General features: G+C 53.7%; 2 protein-coding genes across 3 annotated transcripts in view; one reads left to right on the top strand and one right to left on the bottom strand.

Annotated features, from left to right (window-relative positions):
- Positions 1-14,110, top strand: part of CSTPP1 (centriolar satellite-associated tubulin polyglutamylase complex regulator 1) — a 187,331-nt gene extending 173,221 nt beyond the window's left edge. Inside the window, exons 5-9 of the mRNA XM_079929743.1 lie at positions 7,638-7,723; positions 9,694-9,889; positions 10,562-10,671; positions 12,995-13,058; positions 13,318-14,110. Of these exons, the coding sequence (XP_079785869.1) occupies positions 7,638-7,723; positions 9,694-9,889; positions 10,562-10,671; positions 12,995-13,058; positions 13,318-13,492 (631 nt within the window). The 3' untranslated portion in view covers positions 13,493-14,110. The remainder of the gene's footprint in view (positions 1-7,637; positions 7,724-9,693; positions 9,890-10,561; positions 10,672-12,994; positions 13,059-13,317) is intronic.
- A 1,279-nt stretch (positions 14,111-15,389) lies between these two features.
- ARFGAP2 (ARF GTPase activating protein 2) lies at positions 15,390-26,711 on the bottom strand. Of its 2 annotated transcripts, XM_079929741.1 has the most exons (16): positions 26,191-26,710; positions 25,902-26,020; positions 25,310-25,382; positions 24,659-24,790; positions 24,494-24,574; positions 23,599-23,680; positions 23,252-23,308; positions 22,154-22,206; positions 21,587-21,723; positions 21,355-21,486; positions 18,788-18,916; positions 18,574-18,708; positions 17,554-17,680; positions 17,301-17,394; positions 17,084-17,202; positions 15,390-16,610 (listed from the first exon to the last, which is right to left on the bottom strand). In XM_079929741.1, exons 1-16 carry the CDS (start codon positions 26,260-26,262, stop codon positions 16,590-16,592), a joined length of 1,563 nt encoding a protein of 520 aa, XP_079785867.1. In that variant the 5' UTR covers positions 26,263-26,710; the 3' UTR covers positions 15,390-16,589. The 2 variants fall into 2 exon arrangements, with proteins under 2 accessions (XP_079785867.1, XP_079785868.1); XM_079929742.1 differs by lacking the exon at positions 24,494-24,574 and having other exon boundaries at positions 26,191-26,711.
- Positions 26,712-26,970: the final 259 nt, after the last annotated feature.

Here is a 26,970-nt window from a genome sequence, read left to right as displayed (position 1 = left end):
AGGTTCGAGCCATGGTCCGGGAAGATCCCACATGCCGCAGAGCAACTAAGCCTGTGCACCACAACTACTGAGCCTGCACTCTAGAGCCCGCGAGCCACAACTACTGAGCCCACATGCCTAGAGCCCGTGCTCCACAACAAGAGAAGCCACCGCAATGAGAAGCCCGTGCACCACAACGAAGAGTAGCCCCCACTCACCGCAACTAGAGAAACCCCGGGCACAGCAACAAAGACCCAATGCAGCCAAAAAAGTAAAAAATAAAGTGAAAAGCGTGGGTAGGATTTAGGGAGGGAGCAGGGAGAGGGAAAGGCCGTCTAGGGAAAGTAAGCAGCCTGGAAAGAAGCCCCTCTTTCTCCAGTGAGGACCTAGGGGAACTGGGGAGTCAGTGGGCCTGGAGTTTGAGGAGTTTGGGGACTGGGAGAAGAGAGGGCCTCACAGGCCATGCACTGGATTTGGGTTTTTATCCTAAGATCATGGAACATTCCCCCACCCCCACCATCTGTAAAGCTTCTTGGGAGAGACAAGGATAATGGAGCTGAAGTGGCCAAGCGGGGCCTTCACGGTGTCTGCAGGGAAGAAGCAGTATCCGGGCCTAAGCCTCCAGCCCTCCTGGGGGCCACGGCTCTACACCAAGGGTGGGAGGAGGGACAGCACCACCGGCAGGAGGTGTTATTGCCACTTCTTACTGGAAGCAGCTGCAGTGGCCTGGGAACTGTGGTTAGCGTCAGAGGGGCCTGTGTTTGAATTACAGCTCTTTTGCTTCTGCCTTGAGACCTGGTCAGGTTTCTGAACCTCCATGTTCGCGGTAAAGATATCCACCGATCTCACCTCATAGGATTAACGTGAGAAGAAAATGCAATGACAGATGTATGGCGCTGACCAAGTAAGGCCTTAACGAATACCGTGTTGCTGTAGTTGTTGCTGCTTCCCACACTCTCTGGATCCAGCTTCTCAGGCACCACAGGGCAGGTGGGATTGGGACCCCCTGGAGATGCAGGCCAGAGCCCAGGGAGAGCCATGACCTGGACACCCCATGCTGCTCTGAGGGCCTGAACTTGGAGGCAGCTTGTGAGGCACAGGGGTGCCTCCGACACAGTCCAGAAGAGGGGCAACCCTGAGGAAGTGTCACAGGAAACCCTGACACCACCTGGAGAAGGTGGCCAGGGTGTAGTTTCATCCTCACTCATGGCCCTGACTTTAAGACATAGTCCACAGAGGTGTCCCGGGATCCCAGACAGACTCGGAGACACGCTTCAGCTGCACCCATGAAAGACGCTGCTCATGTGACCTCCCAAAGGAAGTGCAGTCATGGAAGCGTTCCTCCTGGCCCTGGCTTTGGCCTGGCTTCCCCCAAAAGTGGACCTGAAACAGGATAGCTAGCTCCCGCCTGAGAGCCTCTGCCCTGCCGGGCGCTGGCAGCACCTACTTCCTCTGAGCTATATTTTCATTTGCTATTTTGAGCCCTTCCATCACCTGAAACCAGCTAGAACACTTATTGGTAGCAGCTCACACTTATTTTGAGTGATTACTCGTATATAATAATACAATAGGCACAGTATATCACCATGTTGAGTCTTCACAAGAATCCCGTGAAAGAGGAACTATAATCATCCCCTCTTTACAGATAAGGAAATGGAAACTCCAGGAGAAAACATAACTCGCCCAAGAAAAGGTAACTTGGCCAGTCGGTTCTAGAGCTGGGATTTGATCCCAGGGCCGCTAACCCAGAACTGCACACACACAAAAAAAAACAGGTACAGCTCATGCCACTAGACCAGAGATACTGACCCTTAAGGGGGAATAGGAAGCTGGTAAGTCAGTAGGTTCGGACTGAAAGCTGTTTGCTTCCTTGGCACCCACTTAACTCCAGCCAGCCAGCCCATCCCAGCTGTTGGAAGTCAGCATGGGAGTGAGAGCACGGCCAGCCCCCTTGGGAGTAGCTCAGACCCTCCCAAGTGCTCTTTCTCCATTCCAGTCGCTGCCCTGGACTCCACCCTTCACATGGTTCTGCTCAGAGCCAACCTGAGCTAGAGTGCCTTTACTTGTCCCCGGAGTTCCTCTCTCTAGCCCTGAGGCCTGGCCGGCAGGGATTCCTCCACGATCCAGTGGATGTGCACAGACTCTCGTTGGCAGCAGCTTCCTGCTGGCTCCACTTCAAAGCAGGGGCGGCCTGTCTCCTGCAGGTGTCAGAGGCAGCCGGCAGGCCAGCAGGAGGCCTCTGGCAGGAAGGGGTTTTGAGCCAACTGCCGTCAACTGGAAAACAGCACACGTGGATGACCTGTCTTCAAGAAACTCCTCTTGAGCCCTCGGGGGCTGGTGACAAGTTTGAGTTCAGGGTGGAGCAGCTGTGGGTGGGTTGTAGGGCCTACAGCCTGGGGTTGGCCCTGTCACCAAAGGCAAAGACAGACCTGTAGCCCCGTGCCTGCCTTTTCCCACAGTTCTGCCAAGACTCCAATGCCAGATGCCCAGAACTTTTATGGGTCAGAGCATCAGTCTGGAGATGGACAATGCAGCATATGATGTTTCTAAAAGCACCTTTTTGTAAGTCTTTCAGACTTTTCTGCAGCGATGGTCCTCTGAACAGCAAACTTTCCCCCCAGCAGAACCCGCATTAACAGGAGAAGCTGTTAGTTCTGTCCACCCTTGGGATGACACTCTCTCAGGGCTAGAAGGAGCTCTTTCATACTTTCGGGAAGTATTCTGCTTGAATATCTCCAGCAACAAGCAGCTCACTCCCTCACAAAGCAGCCATAATCCCAGAGATGAGCATCTTCAAGTCTTCTAGAGCCAAACTCTAGACCCCTGTGACATCTCCCTCAGAGGCAGCCCTTCAAGAGTCGGGCCTCGGCCTCACTTCCTCCTTCATCTTCTCTTCCAGGCTAAAGGAGCTAAAGGCAGTCATCTGTCTGATATCCTGGTGTGCAGACTCCACCACTCTGACCTCCCTATTCCGTGACTCTAGTTTATTCCCCTTAAATGGACTGTCCAGAGCTGGATGTAGGATCCAGATGTCGCCTTGCCAGGGAAAGAGAAGAGGGAATACCGCAGCCTCTCGTAGTCATTTGTTCATGCTTTCCTTCATGCAACAAATACTTACCGAGTGCCTACTGTGTGCCCTGCACCACACTGGCGCTTGAGTCAGGCAGCGAACAGAGAGACAGAGGTGTAACTTGGTGGATCTTACAGTCCTGGGGCAAAGACAGACACGAACAGTGTGAGGGGGTCACAGAGAACTGTGGAAGCCAGAGCAGGGAGGCCTACCCTCGCCTTCCCAAAGGGGTGCTCTGTGGCTGCACCCCGAAGAGTGAGGCGGCATCAATCACGTCGGTGAGGAGAAGGGCATGGGGGGCAGGAGGAAGGAAGAACTGAAGCATCTGTGTGGCTGGAACATCGTGAGGGACCCTGCCTGGGGCCTCCGATGAGTCTAGAAAGGTGAGCGGAGGCAGAGGGCAGGTCATGCAGGCTCATAAGCCAGGATAAGGATGGGAGACTTTGCTCTAAGGGCAATGGGAAGCCCAGGAAGGGTTTCAAACAGAGTTGTAAGATGGTCAAATTCACGTTTGGAAGATCCTTCTGACCACAGTATGGACACTCAATTAGAAGCAGGCAAGAGTGTTGCAGAAAACTGGGTAGGAGGTCGTTCCGTTGTCCAGGAAGCAGAGGTGGAGGTGGGCGTTGGATGGGGGCTGTGGAAATGGAAAGAAGTAGACAGATGCAAGAGAAATGTCCAGAAGAGGACTGATAGGACTCGGTGACTGACTGATGTGGGGCAGGCAAGGAGGGGAGTTTCCAGGATGTCAGGAGGACTCCATTTTCTGGCTGAGCAGAGGAGCGTTGCTGTTAATGGCAGCTGAGATCCAATCGGCTTCTCGGGCAGCCAGTCTCATTGCTTGCAATCAAGAAAACCCCTCAGTCCCAGGCACAGGTGCTGCCGGGATCCCAGCCACCTGTCCCTCAGAAAGAAAGCCCCTGCTGCCCGTGTGCCTCCCCCAGCTAGCCTGCTGGTGCCTCCTGACCAATCTGAGTCTCAGCCCACCGGGGAGCAGGGGCCAAAACCAGAGCACACGCAGGGTCGCCCCGCTCCCACGGAGACCGCTGCCACCCTCTCAAGAGAGGGAGCTACCGTTCCTAGTCAAGAATGGCTACCCACAGAAAGCTGCAGCCGGGCCGGGGCTGGAAGGGCGGGCCCTGCTTGCAGCTGCCAGTCCTGGCTGCGGCTGGGAGAGGAAGATGCTTATGGCAATTGGCTGGAAGCCCTGACGTGGCAGGGCCTGTCTCAGGAGCATGACGATCAGCAAGAATTACAACTTCTGGAATTAAACAGTGGTGATGATTGTGCAAGTCTGTGAATATACTAAAAAATACTGTACACTTTTGTGTGTGTGTGTGTGTGGTACGCGGGCCTCTCGCTGTTGTGGCCTCTCCCGTTGCGGAGCACAGGCTCCGGACACGCAGGCTCAGCGGCCATGGCTCACGGGCCCAGCCGCTCCGCGGCATGTGGGATCTTCCCGGACCGGGGCACGAACCCGCGTCCCCTGCATCGGCAGGCGGACTCTCAACCACTGCGCCACCAGGGAAGCCCCACTGTATACTTTTAAAGGGTGAATTTTATGGTATTTGAATTATATTGCAATACAGATCTTCCTCGAGTTTCAATGGGGTTATGTCCTGATAAACCTGTTGTAAGTTGAAAATATCAAAAGTCAAAAATGCGTTTTTACGCCTAACCTACCAAAGATCATAGCTTAGCCCAGCCTACCTTAAATGTGCTCAGAACACTTACATCAGCCTACAGTTGAACAAAATCATCTAACACAAAGCCTATTTTATAATAAAGTGTTGAATCTCTTATGTAATTGATTGAACACTGTACTGAAAGTGAGAAACAGAATGGTAGTCTGGTACAGAATGGCTGTCTGTGTCCACCCTGGTGACCGTGTAGCTGACCGGGAGCTGCCACCGCCCAGCATCACGAGGGAGTATGTCCTGCGCATCACTAGGCCAGGGAAAGATCAAGATTTAAAATTCAAAACATGGTTTCTACCAAATTCGTCTTGCTTTCACACCATTGTAAAGTCAAAAAGCCTAAGTTGGGGCTTCCCTGGTGGCGCAGTGGTTGAGAGTCTGCCTGCCGATGCAGGAGACACGAGTTCGTGCCCCGGTCCGGGAAGATCCCACATGCCGCGGAGCAGCTGGGCCCGTGAGCCATGGCCGCTGAGCCTGTGCGTCCGGAGCCTGTGCTCCGCAACGGGAGAGGCCACAACAGTGAGAGGCCCGCGTACCGCAAAAAAAAAAACCTAAGTTGAACCATCGTAAGTCGGGGACCATCTGTATGAAATGAATGAATAAATAGGTAAAGAGAGAAATTGTAAATGGACGTAACTGCTATAAACAGGAGCACCAGGTCCCGGTTGATGATAAACCAAGAAGAGCCATGCAACACCTTCAAAGGCTTTGGTTCCCTTCGTGGTTTCCTGCTTGGGGGTGTTCTCAGCCCGGCACTCTTCCCTAGCAATTAACTTCAGGCCATTCGGGTTCTCAGCTGTCCTGGGAGTGGGGCAGGAAGGAGACGTCACTGCCTTCTCTCCTCTGGGGCCTTTCCTTCCCTGTGAGCCTGGGAAGGAACGACTTGGAGGTGGCTGGTGGCTCCTCCTCCCTGGGGCTCTGGGAGAGCTCACTCTTCCTCTGTAGTTTGGGTGTCTCTGTCACCCAGTCCCTACTACCTGCCCTCTCTCTACCTCTCTCTCCCGATCCAGATATCAGAATCTGGGCTTTGTGCCCCCTCTCTTCCCTTTCGCCTGCCTGAGGTTCTGAGAAACGGGGTAACTACTTAGCCAACGGCTCAACGCTTGGGCCCAGGAGCCTCTGCCGGAGAGACCAGGACGCCCTCCTGTGGCCGTTGGCAGCATTGCGTCCTCCCACTCTGGCCTTGAATTTTTTTCCAGCTGGAATTTTAATGTTGAATTCTGGTAGTTGAGGCAGCTTTTGTCTTCCCCAGGAGATACATGAGAAACAGTTAAGGCCCTAAGACATAGGTGAGAAGAAAAAAGATAAGTTAGGAAGCTAATAGACTAAGAATTAAAGTGCAAGTGTTCATATTCTGTATCTTTATTTTAAAAGAGGCAGTGAGACCTAGTAGAAAGTAAGTACATGACGTGTAGAGCAAATTCACCAGCTGTGCGACCTCAGCAAGCTGACTGCTCTGAGACTTAATCTCTTCACCTGTAAAATGGGAATAATCAACAAGACCTACCTCATAGGATTGTTGTGGGATAAATTTTAATTGATATAAGTAAAATACCTTATACCGTGCCTGCCGTGAAGTAAGTACTCAGTCAATATGGCCTGTTTCTATCGTTACCATTATTACAACTGAAGACTAGAGGTAGGAACCATTGCTTTCTTCGGGGAGACCTGAAACCAGGGCAGCTGCCTGGCACAATTCCAGGGGCACTGCTCACATTATATTCTCTCTAAAGCCCCTTCCCCAGAGGTGAGCAATGCCTGCTCTCTCTGGAGCTGATCCAGTTGCCAGTCTGGGGATTCTCGGACCCAGGGAGGTGGAGAGAGAATTAGAAAAATGCACGAGAGAGCAAAATAAAAGGTTTTTTGTTTTTAAAGGAAAGATAGGGCCCAGTCAAAAACAGATGGGGAGGTGGGGGCGGGTATTTCCCTGGTGGTCCAGTGGTTAGGACTCTGTGCTTCCACTGCTGGGGGTGCGGGTTCGATCCCTGGTCGGGGAGCTAAGATCCCATATGCCACACAGCACAGCCAAAACAAAAAACAACAAAGAAAAGAAACAGATGGGGGGCCCAGCTTCCCATCAGCAGGTGAGTTTGGCACCCTGCCTGGCACATGGATGGAGTCCAGCGAGTGCTAACTTCCTTCTCTTCCTGTCCTGTCCAGTGAGGCCCTGAGCAGAGTATGAACGTGGCCTTGGTCTGAGCCCTTTAGTGGTCACATGGTTTTCTTCCTGCGAGGTGAGCGCGCAGGCGGAGGGGTGGAGAGAGCAGACAGCAGGAGGTGGCCAGCTTGTGAGAGCGAACGGCGTGCGTGGAGGACCCGCAGCGCCGCAGGATGGGGTGTGTTCTTGGACCCTCTCAAGTGCAGACCCCAAGCGGTACCCTCTGCTCTTTGTGCCAGCTGTGTCCCAGCACGGAGGTGCCTGTAGCCGTTCTGAAGGCCCTTGGTAGCTTATTAAATCTCAGTGCCACTTGCCAAGACCCCTTTAAACCTCTTGGCTGTTCTTTTTGCCTTTTCTGATCAGCTGTATTTATTCTGAACTAAATGGTCCTCACTGCAGGACAGAAGTGTTTACTCTTAAGGGTATGAAAAGGGGTCTTGGCTGCGTTGCAGCTGCACCCCCTCTCCTTGTCAGCACCCACCCACGTCCCATCCTCCAGCTGGTGCCACAGACACTGAAGCGGGAGCCTGCCTCCCGCTTCAGTTCAGTTTGGTGACAGAGTCCAAACGATGGAGAAGTGGCGTGACCGGGAGGACCTTGTCTGGGGGAGCCCTCTCCCCAGTGTCTTGCTGTCCCAAGGGAGACTGGATCCCCAGGGACAGCTCGCTCGAATGCTCCCCCAGACACACACGTACACGCATCCTCTCATATTTTCTCTCTCTTCCCCCCTCAGGATTGTGCTCATGGACGACGCCATGGACTGCTTGATGTCTTTTTCAGATTTCCTTTTTGCCTTCCAGATCCAGTTTTACTACTCAGGTGAGAGTCTCCCAGGACCCCTGTGGCTCCTGTCAGGACCACGTGCCCTCTCCTACCCTGTTGCCCTTTCCATCGGTGTGCCCGGCGCGTGCACTTCTCCCCTCCTCCCTCCGTGGTGTGCTTCACAGCCGGTCACCCACCAGCAGGATGTCTAGTTCTTGCTGGTGGTCACAAGATTCAGTCTGCAGAGCCGACTCCCTCAGCCTCCTCAAGACATAGGAAACTGCAGTGCTTCCAGCCAGCAGCGCAACACATCAGTTTAAGTGATAATGACAGTAACAACAATACACACTATTGGAACAACACCCGATAAATTCACTGTCGAAAACTTACTGTGTGCCAGGCACAGCACTAAGCACCTTAATCCTTACAGCACCCCTGAGAGGTAGGTCCTTTAAGAGAGAAGCCGACAGAGGTAAAGCTGCCAGAGACACCGCGCTTCTGGGGGTGGAGCCCAGACCTGCAGAGGGCCCACTCCACAGCCAGTGCGCTCAGCCACTCTGCTGTGTCACTGCGATCGGGGGTCTCTCCCTGGGCCCTGACTCAGATATGTGAGCACACATTTTCCACCCACACAGCTTTCAATAAGCGCACGCCAGTCCTCTCTCACACTCCCACCCTGCTCCCCAGTGCTCACCAGCTGTGCCCTTAAATACCTTCTGGGCTCAGGTGGAATAAAAATAGATGAATGAACGCCAGTGCCCAGCAGCTCACACACAGCAACATCAAATGGAATGTTGGATTTAGAAACTGCTGGCTATGTCCATAAACAAACTTGTTTAAAACAGGCTATTCCAGTAAACAGAAGGCTGTCCTTGGAGCCTGGACGTGGCCTTCCTGCCAACGGGTGGCCCCAGCCAGCCCTGGCCTCACTCAGGCGCCACATTCTGTTTTCCTGATGGCGGCCCAAGGGCCTGGTCAGGCAGGGGCTGGAGCCTGGGGTCTCGCCACCTGCTCTTAGCAGCTCCAGGTGTCCATTTCCCATTTCTCTGAAGTTTCTTGGGCCCTAGAGAAGGTGCAGCCACGTGTGGAGACCCTCTTCCCTTGGCTGCCTGTCAGGGCTCTCCTCACAGTGGTCCCAGGGTGGGGCAGCAGCGGGGAGATGGGCCATAAGTCTCTGCTTACCTACGAGGGCTCAGCTACTAGCATTTGAAAACGAATTCAAATGTTTAATAAATGAGCAGCTTGCAAGCTTTCTCTCCCACACTGGTATTCCCACCTGCTTTCTTGAGTCAGAGAGGCGTGTGGCTCACAAGATGGGCTTACCAGCAGGACTGTGCACACGTTCACCGTTCAAAATTTTTTTTTTTTTTTTTTTTTTGCGGTACGCGGGCTTTTCACTGTTGTGGCCTCTCCCGTTGCGGAGCACAGGCTCAGGACGCGCAGGCTCAGTGGCCATGGCTCACGGGCCCAGCCGCTCCGCGGCATGTGGGATCTTCCCGGACCGGGGCACGAACCCGCGTCCCCTGCATCGGCAGGCGGACTCTCAACCACTGCGCCACCAGGGAAGCCCCTTTCAAAATTTTTCAGAAATATTTATAGCATTTTCTATGTGCCGGGCACAGTGCTAGGTGCTGGGACAGGAAGGCTGACAAGGCATGATCCAGGCCTTTATGCAAGATCTTCCATTCCAGCAAGGAGACAGAGTGAACAAGTAGTTACACAGAAAACCCCTCACTGGATAAGCACTACAGAGGAGTACAGGGTGCATGAAAGGATGTAACAGGGGGTCTCACCTGGTCTAGGAACAACTGCCAGAGGAGGGGACATTTGAGCTGAAACACATATTAGTGTCATCTCTCATGAGTGTAGTGGTCACATGAGGCCGAGGGCCCCTGCTCCCAGGACACTGTGCGCTGAGGACTGAGGCTGGTGTGGAGCTGAGCTAACACACAGAGAAGGGAGGGCACTGTGAGGGGACCAAGTGTGTCATCCCCGCCTGACCTGTGCCCCTCTACTCCTGTACCCAGAATTCCTGGAGAGCGTGGCTGCCATCTATCAGGACCTGCTGTCAGGCAAGAACCCCAATACGGTGATTGTGCCGACGTCATCCAGTGGGCAGCACCGCCAGCGGCCTACCTTGGGCGAGGCCAGCATGCTGGAGGGCGTGGAGGCGTCACTGTTCTACCAGTGCCTGGAGAACTTGTGTGACCGGCACAAGTACAGGTGAGAAATGGGCACGCAGACCCCACCTCAGCCCCAGGATTGCAGGCTCCTGGCCCAGAACAGATCTCCAGCAGGCTGTTCTGACTGGCCCAGGGCTTTTAGGCCCTTCATGGTCATAGTATAAATTAGAACAGTGCCATTTGCCCCCAGTCCAGGCTGTTGACTGAAAGTCTTCCCAGGTGGCTCACAGGAAGGATTGCTTTCACTTGGGCAAGAGCAGCTGTAGATGACCAACTTGGGCCCCTTCTCCTTGCCAGGAGATAGATTGGTCTTGACTTTTTAGAGAGAAGGAAAAAAATATTCACTGTGCGAGGAATTCACCCTACAGAAAGGGAGGGTTAAGCTGTCCTGTGTAGCACAAAGTCCCCTTGGGGACAGAGCAGCCAGTTTTGGTCTCCTCCAAGAGGAGGCCTTGCCCAGCGCCATTTCCCCGTTCCCCCACTCCCACCCCTGCCAGTGAAGCACCAGTTAGTGAACATGCCAGCCTTTCTGTTCACAGTCAAGGCCTTGCTTCTGGAGATCTGCTATACTCCCCAGGGTCTTAGGGCTCCCAGGGTAGGCAGATCCCTCGGTCTTGGCTTTGGGCATCCCCCTAAGCCTGAAGGTTTGGATGAAAAGATGGCACTCAGACTCACTAGTCTTTGAATTTGGCATCTGTGTTCTCCCTTCTAGCTGCCCACCCCCAGCACTCGTCAAAGAGGTCCTAAGCAACGTTCAGAGACTGACCTTCTATGGATTCCTCGTGGCCCTCTCAAAGCATCATGGGATCAACCAAGCCCTAGGTAAGCCAGAGCTAGCTGTGGCCAGCCTCTCCTGCCCCTACAGTGTAAAGCCACATAGGAGCTGGCCCGTGTTGGTGGACAGAATCCCAAGGGGGAGGCAGCTTCACCACGTCTGCCTTGACTTCTCAGGGCCAGACTCTGAGGCCTAGGGAGCCAGAACATGCGTAACACAAGATGTGCCCTCTGAGGCCTCTCACCCTCCCGTGGCCAGGGAGAGGCTTCCCCGCCCGAGGTCCTGCCCCAGCATGAAGCAGCCTCTCCATGGCAGAGGCACGCCCAGCCCCTCCCATGGAACCCTCATTTCTGCTTTGGGGCGTGGCCTGCAGGTTGGGCAGACACAGGGCTATTTAATCAGTGGCTCTGGAGCTTATGTGTCAGAGGCACCTGAATCCCATCGGTAAACAGGGCAAAGGTGTGTCTGGGGAGACCTTTTTCCCATCTGGAAAAAAAATCTTATTAGTCTGAAAGGGAGTGGAAAAAAAGGGGGGCGGGGGGCGGAGAGAGGCCCGCACTGACCCAGTTTTTCCTGTCCATCGTTTTACTCTCACCGGTTGGCCTTCCCACCCACCCTCCTCTTCCCCCTCCCACACCTGCTGCCCTCCCAGGGGAGGGGCCACCAGGCTGTCATCGCCACAGAGCTTGAGAGGGGTTCTTATTATTAGTCTCTCTCCTCAAGAGATATCCAGGTGTGCTTGAGATCCCAGGTTCCTAAGTCTCAAAAGAAGACTTTTGCCAGTTGCAGGAATGGGGTCAAGAGAAGGAAATTGAACATTCGTTAAATGCCAGCCACAGCAGCCCAAGTGCTGGGCTAGACGCTTTAGATCTTACAGGACAGAGAGCCTGCTAGGGGCACAAACCTCAGCAGGACTGACTGAGGGTCCACTCAGGCACAGTGCACGGGTATGGGGCCCCCTCAGCTGAATGAGGTTGGTAGCCAAGGTCACCAACTGGAGGAGGAATACAAATGTGGCAAATAGGAGTCAGCAGTAAGGGGGCAGGGAGTGGGGAATTGGCTTAGGTTTTCTTTTACACTCCTAGGTAACTGACCCTCCCTTCCTGTCCACAAGTCAGCCACTAGGAAGAAAAAGGAAAAGCTAAGTAGCATGTGGGTCACAGCGTAGACTAACGTCATGCCTTCACTTTTTCTGGGTCCTTTAAGAAGGACAGTCATTCATTTAAGTTCCTTTACAGAGCACTAATGTCGGGCGAGTGGGAGATGGAAAGAAGTGTATGGTCTCTACCCTCACCTGCATCTCCAGTGTATGAAATAGAGACCTGAGGTCCCCCAGGTGCAGCCAGTTGTGGAGGGGTTGTCCTGTTCCCTTAGTCCTCCTCAAGGCACCCCCCCCCTCACAGACACAAAACAACAAGAGGGTTCCACCGGACCATAGTTTAAACACCACTTAGAACAAAAGGGACCAGGAGGCATCATCTGAAAAAGTCAGGAATTGAACTAGAGCCAGATGGATAATTTTAAGCTTGAGGCTTTCTAGAGACTAGCACTGTTAGCAGCCACATCTTGCTTCTGACCACCAGTGAAGCTCTTTTCTCTAACAATTTGCTGTTAAAATCTATCTGCAAACTTCAGCTTTACCTTCCCTCCCACTGTTAACTGCTCCAAAGAGCATCCTAGACCCTCTCCTCTCACCTTTCCCCAGTATCCAAAAATTACTTCCCTTGGTTTATAACTGAGGAAACCAGCTCAAAGAGATTTGTGGCAGAGAAGGGACAAGCTCCCCTCCCCGTGGCTTCTGGCCACGGAGAGGAGAGTTTGATCTGATCCTGACCCCGCCTTCTCTTCTCACCCTGGGACCCTCCCTGGAGAGGCTGAGGCAGCGTTTTTGACCATTCTGTCTCCAAAGTGGGGTCACTCTGATTTAGAGGCACAAAACTAGATAGCTTATGGTCTTTGGGGCCTGGGCTGTATCCTGTGTCTCTGGCTCCTTTTCAGCTCAGTAACTGGGGCCTCAGGAAAGGACCAAACCCTCAATACCTGCTCACAACCCACCATCTAGTCTTGGAAGGAGATCGTCCTGTTTGTGCAATGACCTTGAGGTTTGGGCATGTCTCGTAGCTATGACTGGGAAGGGTAGGCAGTGGGCTTCACTAAATTTTTCCAGCAGTACCTAGGACTTACTGCCCCCCTAGCAGACCTCTTAAACTTCTGTTCCCCAAAGCTTTTAGATCAGCTCTCCCAGGGTTGGCAGAATAGGCAGACATGAAGGTGAGGGGCACATAGGCATCTGCTGGGCACGGGGCTGTGTGACTGCAGCCCGGGTGAAGGATCCTCAGATTAAGCTCTGTGCCCCCAATTATTTCCTAGGAGCTTTGCCTGACAAAGGGGACCTGATGCACGACCCAGCTCTGGATGAGGAACTAGAACGGCTGTAAGTGTCAGGTGGGAAGATGCTGCCCCCTTGTGGGGACAAAACCTCAGTCAGACGCGGTAATGCCCCGTCATGGGTCACACAGCACTTGTCCATCGGTTGGGGAGGGGTTTGGGGGCCAGCAGAGGCCTGAGGGATCCTCTCTGAGTCATTTGGGAATACAGCCCATGGTTTCATCCACATGCAAGAGTGAGTGCGGAGGTCCTGGTCTCCGGACGGGAGGCACCTCGCTGCCCTCTGGGCTTCTTCCCTTCTTCAGGCTGGCGCAGATCCCAGGCCTGGTCAACTCGGTCACTGCCGGTCCAGAGGCCAGCTGCCTGCCTGCCCGGACCCCTCCCCGGGTTGGCTCCCCCTGGAGACCCCTGCATCACGCCCGCAAAGTGGATGCAGAGAGCGACGGCTCCACCGAAGAAACGGATGAGTCCGAGACTTGAGGAGTCTGAAGGGTCCTGTCTACAACGCCCAGTACCCAGCTCCCCGCCCCCCCCTCCCCTCCAGCCCTTGGGACTCCCGGCCACCTCCTCTCCCACCCCCGTGCCATGCTGCCCTCTGCTGGTGAAAAGGCCAAATAACGGCCCCAGCCCAGAGACCTGCCAGAGGGGTTCTAATGATCAGCCAAGCTAAGCAGTGACCCTAGCAAGTTAACAGCCTGCTCTCCTGGCTCTGCCAGCCTTTCATCGGGCCCCCAAGCTGACAGCAGATTGAGCTGAGGCCACCAGAAAGGTGACTTGGCTTTAGCCTTTTGCTGACGGTCCCCATCTCCTCACAGCAACTCCAGGAAGAGGGAGACCGGGCATAACCATGCAGGACCTTGCATGGTAAAGGGTGACACCCAGTGATGCAAGTATCAGGAGGATATAGCCATGGTGGCCTTCTGCTGGAGGAATAGCCACTAGCCATAAGATGGAGAAGGGTGGGTGAAAAGACTAATTTCACTTTCAAACACTGCTTCGTCTCCTCTGTGTCTAACAGTTAAATATGTGAAATGAATAAAGTCCCTTGTGTCTGGTAAGTGGTGAGTCTAAAGCCACTAGACTGAGGGGGTGAAGGCAAGGGGCAAGTTTGAGTTTTTGGTGCCAAGTTCCAGCTTTTTTCTGGCAGGACTGGGAAGTGGGGGCCAGAGGACCACTCAAGCCTGGAGGACTGCCTCAGATAATGGCAAAGAGGGGCTTACCTCCTGCACGTCCTCAGCCTTTCATGGGAAAGGTGCCTCACAGCTGGAATGGACCTTCAGGGAACAAGCTCAGATGGTTCAAGGCCAGGTTCCCGTAACTTTAGAGACTTTGGCCGCGAAGGGTTAGCGTTGCAGAGCCTCTCAACCAGAGTTTCATTAAGCATTTTCCAAGTACCTGCTCGGGGTTAGGCCAGGGGGGATGCAGCTGTGAACAAGACAGGCCGAGGAGTACCAGCTTCCAGCCAAGGCTGGAAGGTAAGGCAGGTGGTCTTCAACTTCCCTGCATTGGGCAGGGGTCCTTGAATTGGGCAGTTAACACCCACCTAGGGACCCAGAGCAGGCTGCTTCCTCTGAAGCCACTGGGCACACACATTTTCCTGGGCTCCTCCCTGCCCAGACCAGCACCCCTGGATAGTTATTTACAGGGACTGGCTCCCAAAGCTCTGCAGCCCCGGGCCAGGACTGGGAGTTCCAAGCCATGTGGTGAGGACTCAGGACCAGTGATCTCCAGCCTCCAGCTGACTGAGAGCAGTTCAAAACTCCTGACATGCATCAGTCACCTGGGGAGCTTGCTTACAACGCAAATGACCGAGCTCCAGCACAGAGATCTCCATTATGAACACTCCAGATGCCAAAGCTCCAAGAGCCCCAGTTTGGAAATCACTGCTTAGAGCCCCCATGGCTCCCCCCACCCATCTCCCAGAGCCCCTATAGGGGAAAACGGTTGCCACACACACACACCTTTTTTTTTTTAACTCCACTAAGACACCCCACCCCCCACCCCCAACCAAGCCTGCCGCTGGGATGAGGTGTACGATGCTGAAGTCGCTCGCCTGCCTGCAGCCATATGGCTCAGTGGGTGAGTTAAAGGGCCAAGTAATACCAGCTCCGTCCTCCGTGTGCCACGGGGTGGTGAGGTCGAGGCTGCACCGGACCTCACAGCAGCACAGGGCCAAGGAGCCGGGGGCCTTTGGCTTTCAGAGAAGGGACAAGCTGGAGGCCCCGGAGAGAGCGCCCTCAGCTTCAGCACCGACGCCCTACCCATACTGGTGGGAGCCCAGAGAGTGAGGCGAGGGGCTTGCACTGGGCAGGGAGGCAGGATCCAGAGAGGACACTACTTCATTCAGACCAACAGAGGCCTAGGGCCCCGTCGGGCCTTTATTTGACACCACTTAGTTTCAATACAAACAGTCCAGAAAGAAAGTCACATCCCTTTGGGTGAGGGGGTGGTGGGAACAGTGGTCTGTGTTGCTTGGAACCTCAACCCTCAACCACGGGGTGGGGCGGGGCCAGGCTGCCAGCACGGCAGGGGACGATGGCACCAAGGATGAGTGTGTGGCCCAGAGGGGTGAGACCTGCAGCTCTGGAGGCGCCTCAAGCTCTCAGTGGTGGGGTGCTGTCCAGGCCCCAAGACCCAGATGATGAGGAGGAAGAAAGCTGAGCCCCAGGAGCCTGCTTCTGTCCCTCACGTCCTCTGCTTTCTTGGCCAGCTTTACACTCTCAGCATCCAGAGCAGAGCACAGGGCAGATGAGACCCACCATGGCCACCAAGCAAGAGAAGAAGGGACAGAGTCTCGGGAGGGGACAGAGGGTCCTGTGGTCCACAATGGATGGTATGGGAGGACTCCGAGACACCCCGGAGGAGAGGTAATCCTCCAAGTGATCACTGTAAAAAGGGGCAGTGAGACAGGAGAAGATCACTCGGGCCTCCAGTCTGACCCCAAATGAAACCTTTAGGTACCAGGTAAAGTTTCTAGCCCTCAGTAAGGCCCACACGAAGGTCCTTCCCCTCCCCTGCCCTGTCCTGGTGCCCAGAAGAGACCACTGGAGCAGCAACAGCAGCAGCCTAGTCCAGAGCCTCCCTCCCCTGGGGGCTGATCTACAGCAGAACTCTTTCCTGACCTCCCTGCTGGTTCCAGAGGACAGGGGCCAAACCCCCAGACAATCTGGAAGGATCCTAGAGCCAGCAAAAAAGCCTTATACTTTTTACTTTCCCTACTCCAGGAAGGCCTGGACCCAGGATAAGCCATCCTGAGGGAACTCTCCCCCCTCACTCCCAGTGTGGCAGGACAAGCGAGCAGCAGCTTTGGGGGCAAGACTGGATTAACAATAATAAACCCCTAGCATACAGGGGTGGGAGTGGGAGAAGAAGAGGATAAAGGGCGCAATCTCCAGGCAGAGGTCAGGGGCTGATACTGCCCATCCCTCACCCGAGATCCTCAAAGGCCACCCACTCACACACCACAGGTATAAAATAACAATGCCTCCCCAGCTTCCACAAGGCAAGCATCCCAGGCCTAGGAATCATGAGGTTTTTGCTGCTGTCAACACCATATGTCTGAGCCATGGAGCCTGGATCAGTAGGAACCATAGCGATCCTGGGGATGGGGAAAGAAAAAACAAAGTCAGGGTCTCTAACCTGCATCAGCTTTCCAGCATGCACACCCTCCCCCAACACACCCCTCGGGACTGGGGTACTGGCAGGCGGGGGAATCAGGCACCAATCTCACCCTGGCAGAGATTGTTTTCTATTTTACTGTGACCCAGGAAAGGGGTTGTGGCCAGATCCCAAGGGGGAAGCCCTGCCTGATCTCACAGAAGCTGGAGAGGGAGGAGAAACAGTACAGATGACAAGAGTGGGGGAAAATCACTGCAGACATGGCATCGTCTTAGGGAGAGGCCCAGCCCTGGTACCAAGCTCAAAGGAAGGAAGCTGCCCTTCAGGAAAAGAAAATGCTCTCTCGGGCTGAGGGCTACCGTGCAGCTACGTCTGGATCTGGTGGAGAAGGCCAACTTCCAAGCATTACCCTTTGGTCTCCTCCCACCCCAGGTCAAGCAGTCCCAGCCTCACCTGCAAAGAATTCATCACACCATTGGCCAGCACGGCCATCTTCCCGGCCACAGACTTGACACCCTGCTTAAACTGGGCAATGTCAGCTGTGGGCAGCACGTTCCCCAGAGACACACTACCTGTCAAAGCAAGGGAAAGGGTGACCCAGAGCCCAGCAGGAAGCCCTTCCCAGTCCAGGGGGCCCCAGCTCTGCTCGCAGGCTTCGCTTGGGGCCTACCTGCTCCATGAGCACCATCCATGTCCCCAAAGAGGTCCGAAGAGCTGATGGCGCTGCTGCCTGAGAGCCGCTGTAGCCGGGACCTGGCTTCATGCTGCGGTGAAGAAAAGGCAAGGCCTCAGGACCTCTGGGCCGATGACCCAAGAACTCATCCAGGCCCAGCCACCCTGGTGCCAAAGTCCAAAACAGTAGGGAAGAAACTCTGCTTCTACCTGCTGCCTCCAGGCTCAGGTAAGCGGACAACTCTACTTACCTCAGTATCCACTTCCCGCCCAAAGAACATGTCAGATGAGATGGCTTTGGCTCCTGCAAATTTCTGTCGTGCTTCACTCGACTCAAGGCCTGAGCTCCGGCTTTCCACTTCCCTCCGGTTTGTGACTCTGGGGTGGATGTGGGACAACAGCTCTGACTCTTCCCATTGCTACCAGGCAATAGTATCACTATAGCATTACTATCCCATTCCTACCGGAGGCCAAAAAAAGCACCAGTGGCCTCCTGGGGATGCTCACCATGGCCCCATCTGACTACGGCTCTGGGACCCAGGGGCCCTCTCTTCTCCACACTGAAGCCAAGGCACAGAGAGCTTATGTTCCCTCCACTAGGTAGCATGGAAATAGGGTTTGGAGGGGCCAACGCTTCTGCCCCAAACCACTAGTATGATCAAATGTCTCAGTCTGCCTGGATTTATACCTACTCTCCTGGTGTAATTAATAGTATTACCCCCCTTTTACGCTCAAAAGCATGCCAGTGTGGCTGAAAAGGTATACGGTCACTCCCACCTAGCACTGACACAGACACTGAGCTAGGTGTTTCATAAGTTTCATTACATTTAATCCTTATGGCAGCTCTGAAGTCATTAGTTATGTCCCCATTTTACAAATGGATTACTTGCAGATTATTTATCAGTTAAGGACTGCCCCGATTAACATGGAATATGCTTTTAAAAAATTACTAGATGAAGGCCAGAGACACAAAATCAGACTCCTCCTGCCAGAGAAATGGACCTCAAGCACAAGAGGCTACAAGGCTTCCTGCAATGGCAGAGCACAGCTCAAACCAAAGCCTGATTCCTGCACTCTCTAATCTGGTAGCCAGTAGCCACATGTGGCTATTCAAATTTATTCAAATTAAATTAAAAACTCAGTTCCTCAATTAACCCTAGACACTTTTTAAGGACTCGCTAGCCACATACTTGGTGGCTACCACACCACACAGTAGCACTGCCAGCATCACAGAGCATCCTACTGGACAGCGCTGCCCTAGAGCACTCCACCTTTCTGAAATGGGCCGGACGCTTGAGACAGTCACTTCTGGCTCCTTCTCCTCCATCCCGTCCATACCCCAGGCAGCATCTGTATCCCAGCGGGAACCAAAACTCTCCCCCAAGGAAAAGGGGTTGTCCTTGTACCTGGGGAGACAGTACAGTGGCTCAGAGAAGCTTGATGAGGAACATGGTAGCCCAGTCTGCACCCCAACAATAGCCTTACTTTGGGGGTCCAGAGGCGAAAGTACCAACATCGTCAAACAAGTCCAGCTGTGAGCGGGAGGATTTTGCACTCACTGGGGTTTCCTGTTCGATCACCTGCATCTCAGACAGCACCGAGTGGGAGACGGAACTGTGGAGAAAAGCAGGAGTGAGCATCAGTGTCACTGCACAAGAGAAGATGCTCAGGGCTTCCCTGGTGACGCACTGGTTAAGAATCTGCCTGCCAAGGCAGGGGACACAGATTCAAGCCCTGGTCCCCGAAGATCCCACATGCCATGGAGTGACTAAGCCCGTGCACCACAACTACTAAACCTGCACTCTAGAGCCCATGAGCCACAACTACCGAAGCCCGTGCGGCTATAGCCCACACAACTAGAGCCTGTGCTCCGCAACAAGAGAAGCCACCACGATGAGACGCCCACACCACAATGAAGAGAAGCCCCTGCTCGGTGCAACTACAGAAAGCCTGAGCGCAGCAACGAAGACACAACGCAGCCAAAAATAAATAACTTTATTAAAAAAAAAAAGAGAGAGAAGAGAAGATGCCCAGCTGCTGGCAGAAACCTGGGTTCTCCTTCACTGAGCACCACCCAGAACCTTCTTCCCCTGACTGTGCCCAGGGCTGGGCAAGACCCAGCAGGAAGTGCTAGCAACTGTGCTAAACTGGAGAGCACTCCTCACCTGTCAATACATCAGCTTTGTTTTCTCAAAGTAGGGTTTCCCTGACAAATGACTGTTTGGCCTGTTTTAATTTTAACGATAATGTGCACCAAATAATAGTGCTTTCTGTCCTCAACTTGCTGCACCATGAGCCACATCCTTCACCAAGATAGACACATAAAACAAAAAAGATGAAATGCCCCAGAACCAGGGAAGTGAGTCTAATGGCATCAAAGGATGAGTTCTTAATTATCCCATCCTTTTTTTTTTTTTTTTTTTTTTTTTTTAAAAAGAAGAAAGCATTTCAAAGTAGAGTCTGGCCTTACGCACTAAAACGTGGATCTGCTATTTGGTTTCCCAATGAGAAGAGGCATTGAATTTGGCAGCCAGTACCAACTCGTGATGCCTCTCTGCCCTCCTGTGTTAAGCTCCACAGAGGCTTTTAAGGATTAATTTCATTTAAATAAATTCATTAAAAAATATCTACCACTTTTGGTTGGCAGAACTCCAAGAAGTGAATATTTTGCAATAGGGTTTTACATAAGGTGGGCTGGGTTTAAATGATTCTACTGCAGTACAAAAAAGAAAAAGAAAGTTTTAAATATACCCTTTAATCCAGTCATTCCTGTGAACAAAACAGGGAAGAGGAAAGTCCTTTTGGGATAAAATTTTGTCTCCCTGATTAGCTCTGGGTTACACTATTAGCACACAGACTAACAGGGAATAACTTAAATCCAACTGGCCGTGTCCTGAAAGATTAAGTAGAAATACCCAGCTTCCAGAGAAGTAGAGTACTTCTCTTCCAGAGAAGTAGAGCATAATGGCTACAAATACTAAATATCAAATCAAACAGTTCTATGTTCAAAATCTAGTTTTAAGAATTACTAGATTTGGGGGCTTTAGGCAAATTGCTTAATTGCTCTGAGTCTCAATTTTCTCATTTGTAAAAAGGGAAAACAATACCTCCTGTATAACACTGCTGTATTTAAGTAAATAAGGCCATTGGCGAAGCTCACGCCCCCTGGAAAGGAGCAGACACCACTTAGCACAAAGCTCACTGTAGCCAGGACTGCTCACCCTGGCGCTGCCAGATATCCCAATTTTTAAGAGAGATAAAAAATCTAGTATTACTGAAATCTCTAGATGCTAACTCTTATTGTGAAGCAAACAAAATGCATAAGAGAACTGGTCAGCAGCCCTTGGTCTTTTTTTTTTTTTTTTTTTAAGAAAACCACAGCAACATAAACCCAGTGGTCCTGAAACAGGAAGGGTACCACCCAACCAAAGGGCATTTAAATGTCTGGGGTTATTTCTGGGTGTTATGGCATCTGGTAACACTAATGGCATTTAGTGGACAGGTATTAGGAATGCTGAAAGCCCTGCGATTCTTGGGAAGCTCTTGAGAAAACTGTCCTGCCATTCAAAGTGCCGTTAGCACCCTTTTTAAGAAACATCACCCTAGGGACTTCCCTGGTGGTCCAGTGGTTAAGACTCTGCGCTCCCAACTCAGGGGGCCCAGGTTTAATCCCTGGTCAGGAAACTAGATCCCTCATGCCGCAACTTAGAGCCCACATGCCACAACTAAAGATCCCGCATGCTGCAACTAAGACCCAGTGCGGCCAAATAAATAAATAAATATCAAAAAAAAAAGAAAAAGAAATACCACCCTAGTCTCTTGGACATATCGAAAGAGCACCTGATCCTGTGTTTCATTCGTTCAACAAATACTTAGCGAGCATGTACCTATGTGCCAAGCACTATACTAGGGGCTTGAAGACAATAAGCAAAGTCATCTATTCAGCCTTGGAGGAAGACTAAGCCTAGAACCCCAAATTGCTGGGAAGAACCTTCAATGGTTCCCAGGGGAACAATGGCATTTCCGTGCCACACCCCAAAGCTGAGCCTCACCTTCGGGACACCAGTCCCATGCCCAACCTCTCTGCCTGCTCTCGCTTCTTCCCTTCCAGATTCTGTAGCTTCTTCTCCTCCTTCTTACGGTCAATCTGAAGCTCCTGGTAGGCCAGACGCATGGAGGCAACCCTTAGAGGGAACAAACGTGTCAGAGGCCGGCACCATCCTGACCTGTCCTACCTGCCCACCCAACCCCATACAAGCCGGGGCCCCTCTGGCAAACACTCACATGGACTCCTCGGCCTGCTTCTTGGCATCAGCCACCTGCTGCTCACGGAGCTTCTCTGCCACCTGGGCCTGCCGCTCAATCTCGCTGAAACTCTGGCTGCTCACCTTCTGGGCCCCTAGGCCTTTCTTGGCACCCAGCTGGGAGAATTATGTGATGAGAGCTTTGCCAACCACAATGCATGGAAACACCCACAAGGAAAGGGTTCCTTCTTAAAGTTTAGTGTAAAAAAAACAGGAGCCCCGTCAGCATGGTGGAGAGGGAGAACAGTGGTTCTGCTGGAGCTGAGCATAACGTGGCCCACACAACCCCAGCAGAGGCCTGGGGGCCGGAGGACAACAGCTAACGCTACCAGGCCCGGGATGTGCCAAGCACTTATGTGCACAATCTCACTGACTCCTCCCAGGAGCCCCTTAGAGACAAGCATCTTGACAGCCCCTCACAGATCAGGTGCAGAGAAGCTGAGCACCTTTCCAGTCATACAGCCAGTAAGTGGTCAGGGAAAAGGGGGAACCCAGGCGTCTGACTCCAGCTCCTAACCACTCTGCCATACTGCCTCTCCCCACCTACCCCTTTCTTAGCTGCTGCTGGCTTCTTCTTGCCAATGAGGGAGGTTTTCAGTTCTGTGTGAGGAAGAGGGTGGGGCGTGAGCAGAGACAAAGGGAGGTCAGAGGCAGCAGCTCAGTCCACATCATGCAGCTTTCTGGCAAGAGCTTCTACAAAGAACAGCTTCAGGCAGGGGAAGGCAAAGCTGCCACCACCAGCTCCAACCAATGGTGTCAGGACGTCCAAGCCAAGACAGACGAGGTTAGAGGAGGTTACTGATTCCCAGCCGATGGACCTAAGAACCTAGACCTGAAGCACCAGAGACAAAGTCCCTGACCCAACACGAAGACCGCCAGGCAGGGGCAGCACCAAACACCAGCCTCAGCTCCTAGAGCAGAGGGAGCGGGCGCGCAAGGGGCTCCCCAAGAAGCTGCTGGTTACCTCTGGCAGGAAGAGCCCCTTTAGGTGACAGATACATGGACTCTGGAGAAAAACAGACTTGTGGCTAACAGGGGGCCCCACCTCAGAGCCTCCATATAGCTCCCAAGCCCAGAGGCCTCTACAGAGCCTCACTCCGGACCAGGCCATGCCAGCCGTCCCATGGGGTCAGACTGACGGTCATTCTGCTGGCTTCCTGCCCCAATGCCCAAAGGTCGATAAAGCAAACCAGGGCAGCAAATGGACTGTTCACCCTGAACTAAGTCTGAAGGACATCAAGAAAAGAGTAGAAAAGAGCCGAAAGGCCAGGGACTGGCCGAGAAAGGACAATGTTGCCTCCAGCCATTAGCAGCTCAGAGTTGTCCCCTTTCTCGTGAAATAGACCAGACAGGCCAATCCTGCCTCGGCCCCCAGGGTTAGGTGTCCAGCCTCACGCTGGCCAGTCCCAGCCCCACCCCCAGAGACAAACCCCAGGCCTGGGACACCGGCCGCCAAGGGCCTGCTCTCAAGTCCTTGTGGTCGATGTTGCAGCCACAACTTCAATCCCAAGCCCCACTCCAGAGAGATCAGATGCTCAGTCTCCTGGGACCTCAGTCGACATGACCAGGCAGCAGCAGATCTGAAAAGAACCCCCGAGGCCGACCCTCTCCCAGGCACCCCACACCTGCCACCTGGCATACTGACCCAGAGAAGCTTTGGGTGAGGTGCCAAGCAGCTCCATGTTGGGGCCGTGCTCCGGCTCTGTGGATGCAATGATGGGAATCAGGTAGAAGACTCAAAACTTCCTATGACCTCTCCTTAAGGGAAGTGATGGGGTAAAAGTAGGGGCACCGACTTTCCTCAGCTTTCTGAGGCCACCAAAATAGAGAAAGAATGCCCACCACCTCCTCCGAGGGACTTAAGTGAATCCCAGCCCACCCAGAGATAGTAGGAGACCCCTCACTCCCATTACCTTGGCCAGGTGTCCCATTCCTAGCCCCAAGTCCTTTGTCAGGACCAAGGCACATAGTTGGAATCTGGGCTAAACTCACGTGCCAGGCCACTGCTCTCTGCAGATGGGGGTGGCTGCTGGGTCTCTGATGGGTCCGTGGCTGGTGCATTCCAGGCAGGGGGCTGAAAAGCCAGATGACAGAAGCCTTGATGAGCCATTCCTGCTGGCAAAGAGTGCCAAATACCTTGCGGGTACAAGGCCCTACTCCAAGCCCATGAGGAAAGAATACTGGAGGTTAGCAATCAGAATTATAGTTGCTATTCACTACGGAAGAAAGCAGCACAAAACTAGCAGCCACCTCCATCCCTTCACTGTTTACTTAGAGCCAGAACGCATTCCCTTAATTTAATAATTGCATCGGGCACTCACCATGTGCCAGGTACAAGTCTAAGGGCTTTTTACATGTAAATATGTTTTATTATCACAACAAGCCTATGAGGTAGATACGTTCTCCATCTTAAGAGACTGAGATTAGGTGTCTTAGCCACCACACTAGAAAGACTAAGTAAAGGAGCAGGGATTCAAACAGAGTCTGACTTCAGTACCCAGTGGGTGGGTAGAGGGGAAACCTCCTCCCAGGGGTAGGTTGCTTGGGAGGGAATCCCTTCATTGTCCCCAGCCACAGTGCCTTTATCATAGGGGAAGAATCCAGGAAAAGTTATTTGGGGTTCCTGATACCTCGAGCCTTTAAGAAGCTTCTCGTCCTCCCTACACCCCAGCTCATAGGGGTGTGTTCCTAAGGAGGGCCTCATTGCACCCCTACTCATGGGAAGAGGAAACACCTGGGTCTACCCAGCAGTGGGCCCCAAACATTCCCCGTATGAGGTACCACACCAAGGCGAATGGAATCCATGCCCATGACTGTGGGCCTTGGCCTCAGTAAGTAAACCACCTGTCAGGAACAACTGTGGGAAACATTCCTTTTGCGCACTCACTTGAGTGTGTTCCGAGAAGAAATCAGAGTCCTTCTTCTCTGGCGAGTGACTGGGAGCACTACTCATATTGTCTATCCAAAGCTAGAAAGAAGACACAACTGAAACACAGGACTCTGAATATTCCCAGTTACCCCATGACCCCAGCCCGGGAGAACAGGCACTTACATCAGTGCCATGCCTAGCCAGGGCCGCACTCCCCAGCTGCCGGATCTTTTCCCGGTACATCTGGGCAGCTCGGCTATTATATTTGGTGTTGGCATCACTGGCTGTGCATCCATGTTGGCGGAAGAAGGCTGTCTGGTGAGCAAAGAAGAGAGGAGAACGTGCTACAGGTGGTTCTCCCCAGAGCAAAACAGACACCTCCTTCTAACAGTCTGGTTATTACTTATGCAGGACAGTATGCTCTATTGACACCAGCAGTTTTTCATAAAGTTCCTCAGAAACTCCTACAAAAAACACAGCCTCCCATCCTCTACGATGAATGACTGAAGCCCAGACTTCACTCAGCTCTGCCTGAGGACAGCATGCTGTACCCACTCTGCCCTTCCTTCATCCAGGCCCACGAGACCCAGACAACTGTGGAGGCCCCAAGCCCTTGGCCTCTCCCCCAAGAACGTCTGTCCAGTTTAGTTCGAATCCAAAGCCCCTTGGAAAAGAACAACGACCAATCTCCAAGTGTAGAGAATAGTGTACAGTGTTGCCATAGACCAGAGAATCCTCTGAACAGAGAAACTGAGAGGGCCTCCAAGAAGTCACTGTGAAGTCAGTACCCAGGCAGAAGAACGGGGGCAGGAGGATGGTAAGGAGGAGCTTTACCGCATTGGCATTCCCGCCGACCTGCATACACCTCAGCTGGAACCAGTTCCAGTTGGAATCCAACTCTGTGGACCTGTGTGCAAGGGCCGTGTGTCACCTACCAGCAGGTTCCAGGAGACGCTTCCCTGGCAGACCCACACCTGTCATTTGGCCTCGGGCTGCAGTAGGCACCCAGGAAACATTCATCAGCCACCTCCCTGTTTCCTCCACTCTACCCTGTCCAGGAAAGCTTTGCTCTTTATTCACCTAGTCCAAAAGGTACTAATTATTTCCCAGATGCGAAAGGAGGTCGAAGCTTGGACTCGGCCTTTCCCTTAAGGCCAGCCACAGTCTCGCTCCAGTGCATCAGCAACAAGAACAACGCAGATAACTTTTCCCTGAAACTAACGCTTGGAGTGTCGAGTTTGAGCACCAGGAAATAACGGAGTTTTGACCCAGACGCGGAAACGAACCGCCTGTGTAACAAGGGGCCCACACTGGCGGCTGCCTCCCGTGAGAAGCTGGCGAACACCAAACTCAGGGCGCTCCAAGTCCAGGCAGCCACTCTCCCCTGCTGAGCACCCAGTCCCGACCGACGGCGAGGAGACCCCACCTGATGAAGCTGAGATGGACGCCCAGGGAGCGATGCACCCCGGAACAGTCAATGCACAAGAACACACCGTACGTGATGCTGGCCCAACTCGGATTCTTGGCGCCACAGTCGAAGCAGGCCTGGGTGGAGAAGGAGATGAGCGAATGGTCAGGGGCCCCGAGTCGAGGCCGGGCGCTGACACCCCAGGAAAACAGCCCGCGCCGGCCCCTCTCCCTCCCTCAGAACCCAGGGGAGCCGGGAGAGTCCCTCTCGGCCGGCGCCGGGCGCCGCGCGCCTCCCTCTCACGCACCTTGTTGGTCGGAATTGCGCGAAGCCTCTTAAAAAGGGTCTGGATCTCTGTCTTGCTCGGCTCGGCCGCCATTTTCTCTCCCTCCCAGACACCAGCGCGATCGACGGGTCCCGTCACGGGCCAATCCGCGGCCGCGAAGGCGGCACAGTTGGGTGGGCCTCAACGGGGGCCGGCCCGCCGAGGGGTGGGGTGATTTGTCCCGATCTGGACCAATGGGCGGCCGGCGGAGCTGGCGCCGAGACGTCAGCGTCCCGGGCCCCACGAGGTCGCCCGAATCCACGCCGCGCCGCGCCGCGCCGCGCCGCGCCGGGGCCAATCCGCAGCCGGGGCGGGGCGACGGCCGGCCCACAGGCCCAAACCTCGCCGCAGAGCCGCCCGCAAGCCCCGCCACCCCCAGAAGGTGGAGCCACCTCACAGAAGCGTGGACTGCGAGGCCCGGCACTCGGCCTTAGCTCAGGCCAGTTGCCGACCGGTGAGTAATGATTAACAGTCCTACCAAGCAGTCGTAGTCCCGCCGGCCTGGACGGGAAGATAAACTGGCTGGGCTCCCGCCTGGCTCAGAACTCAGCACCCAGCCTCCACCAAGCCTGGATGGCTCACACCAACTCTGATCTCGAGTCCCTTCCACCCCAGGTTAGGGTCCCGAAGGCCCAGAACAGGTACCAGGCTGGCAGACCTTCGCCCAACCCCCGCCCCCCCAATATACTCCAGGCCCACGACCTCCTCAGTGCCTCTCTCCAGATGCCCTCGGCAGCCTGGCAAGGGTGGAATAGCGAAAAA

Source organism: Stenella coeruleoalba (genome assembly GCF_951394435.1).
Source record: "Stenella coeruleoalba genome assembly, chromosome: 8".
Taxonomy (NCBI): Eukaryota; Metazoa; Chordata; class Mammalia; order Artiodactyla; family Delphinidae; genus Stenella; species Stenella coeruleoalba.
Note: the sequence above shows the minus strand (reverse complement) of the source record. Positions and strands in the feature narration are given on the sequence as shown.

What these genes read in the sequence shown, in the direction of transcription:
- ARFGAP2 (XM_079929741.1), bottom strand. Translation starts at nt 26,262, where the DNA reads ATGGCGGCCGAGCCGAGCAAGACAGAGATCCAGACCCTTTTTAAGAGG. An exon ending in GTCCATCTCAGCTTCATCAG is followed by an intron (nt 25,383 to 25,901) that starts GTGGGGTCTCCT and finishes CCTTGCACACAG; the next exon opens with GTCCACAGAGTTGGATTCCA. An exon ending in ATGGGACTGGTGTCCCGAAG is followed by an intron (nt 18,917 to 21,354) that starts GTGAGGCTCAGC and finishes TTTTCTCCACAG; the next exon opens with TTCCGTCTCCCACTCGGTGC.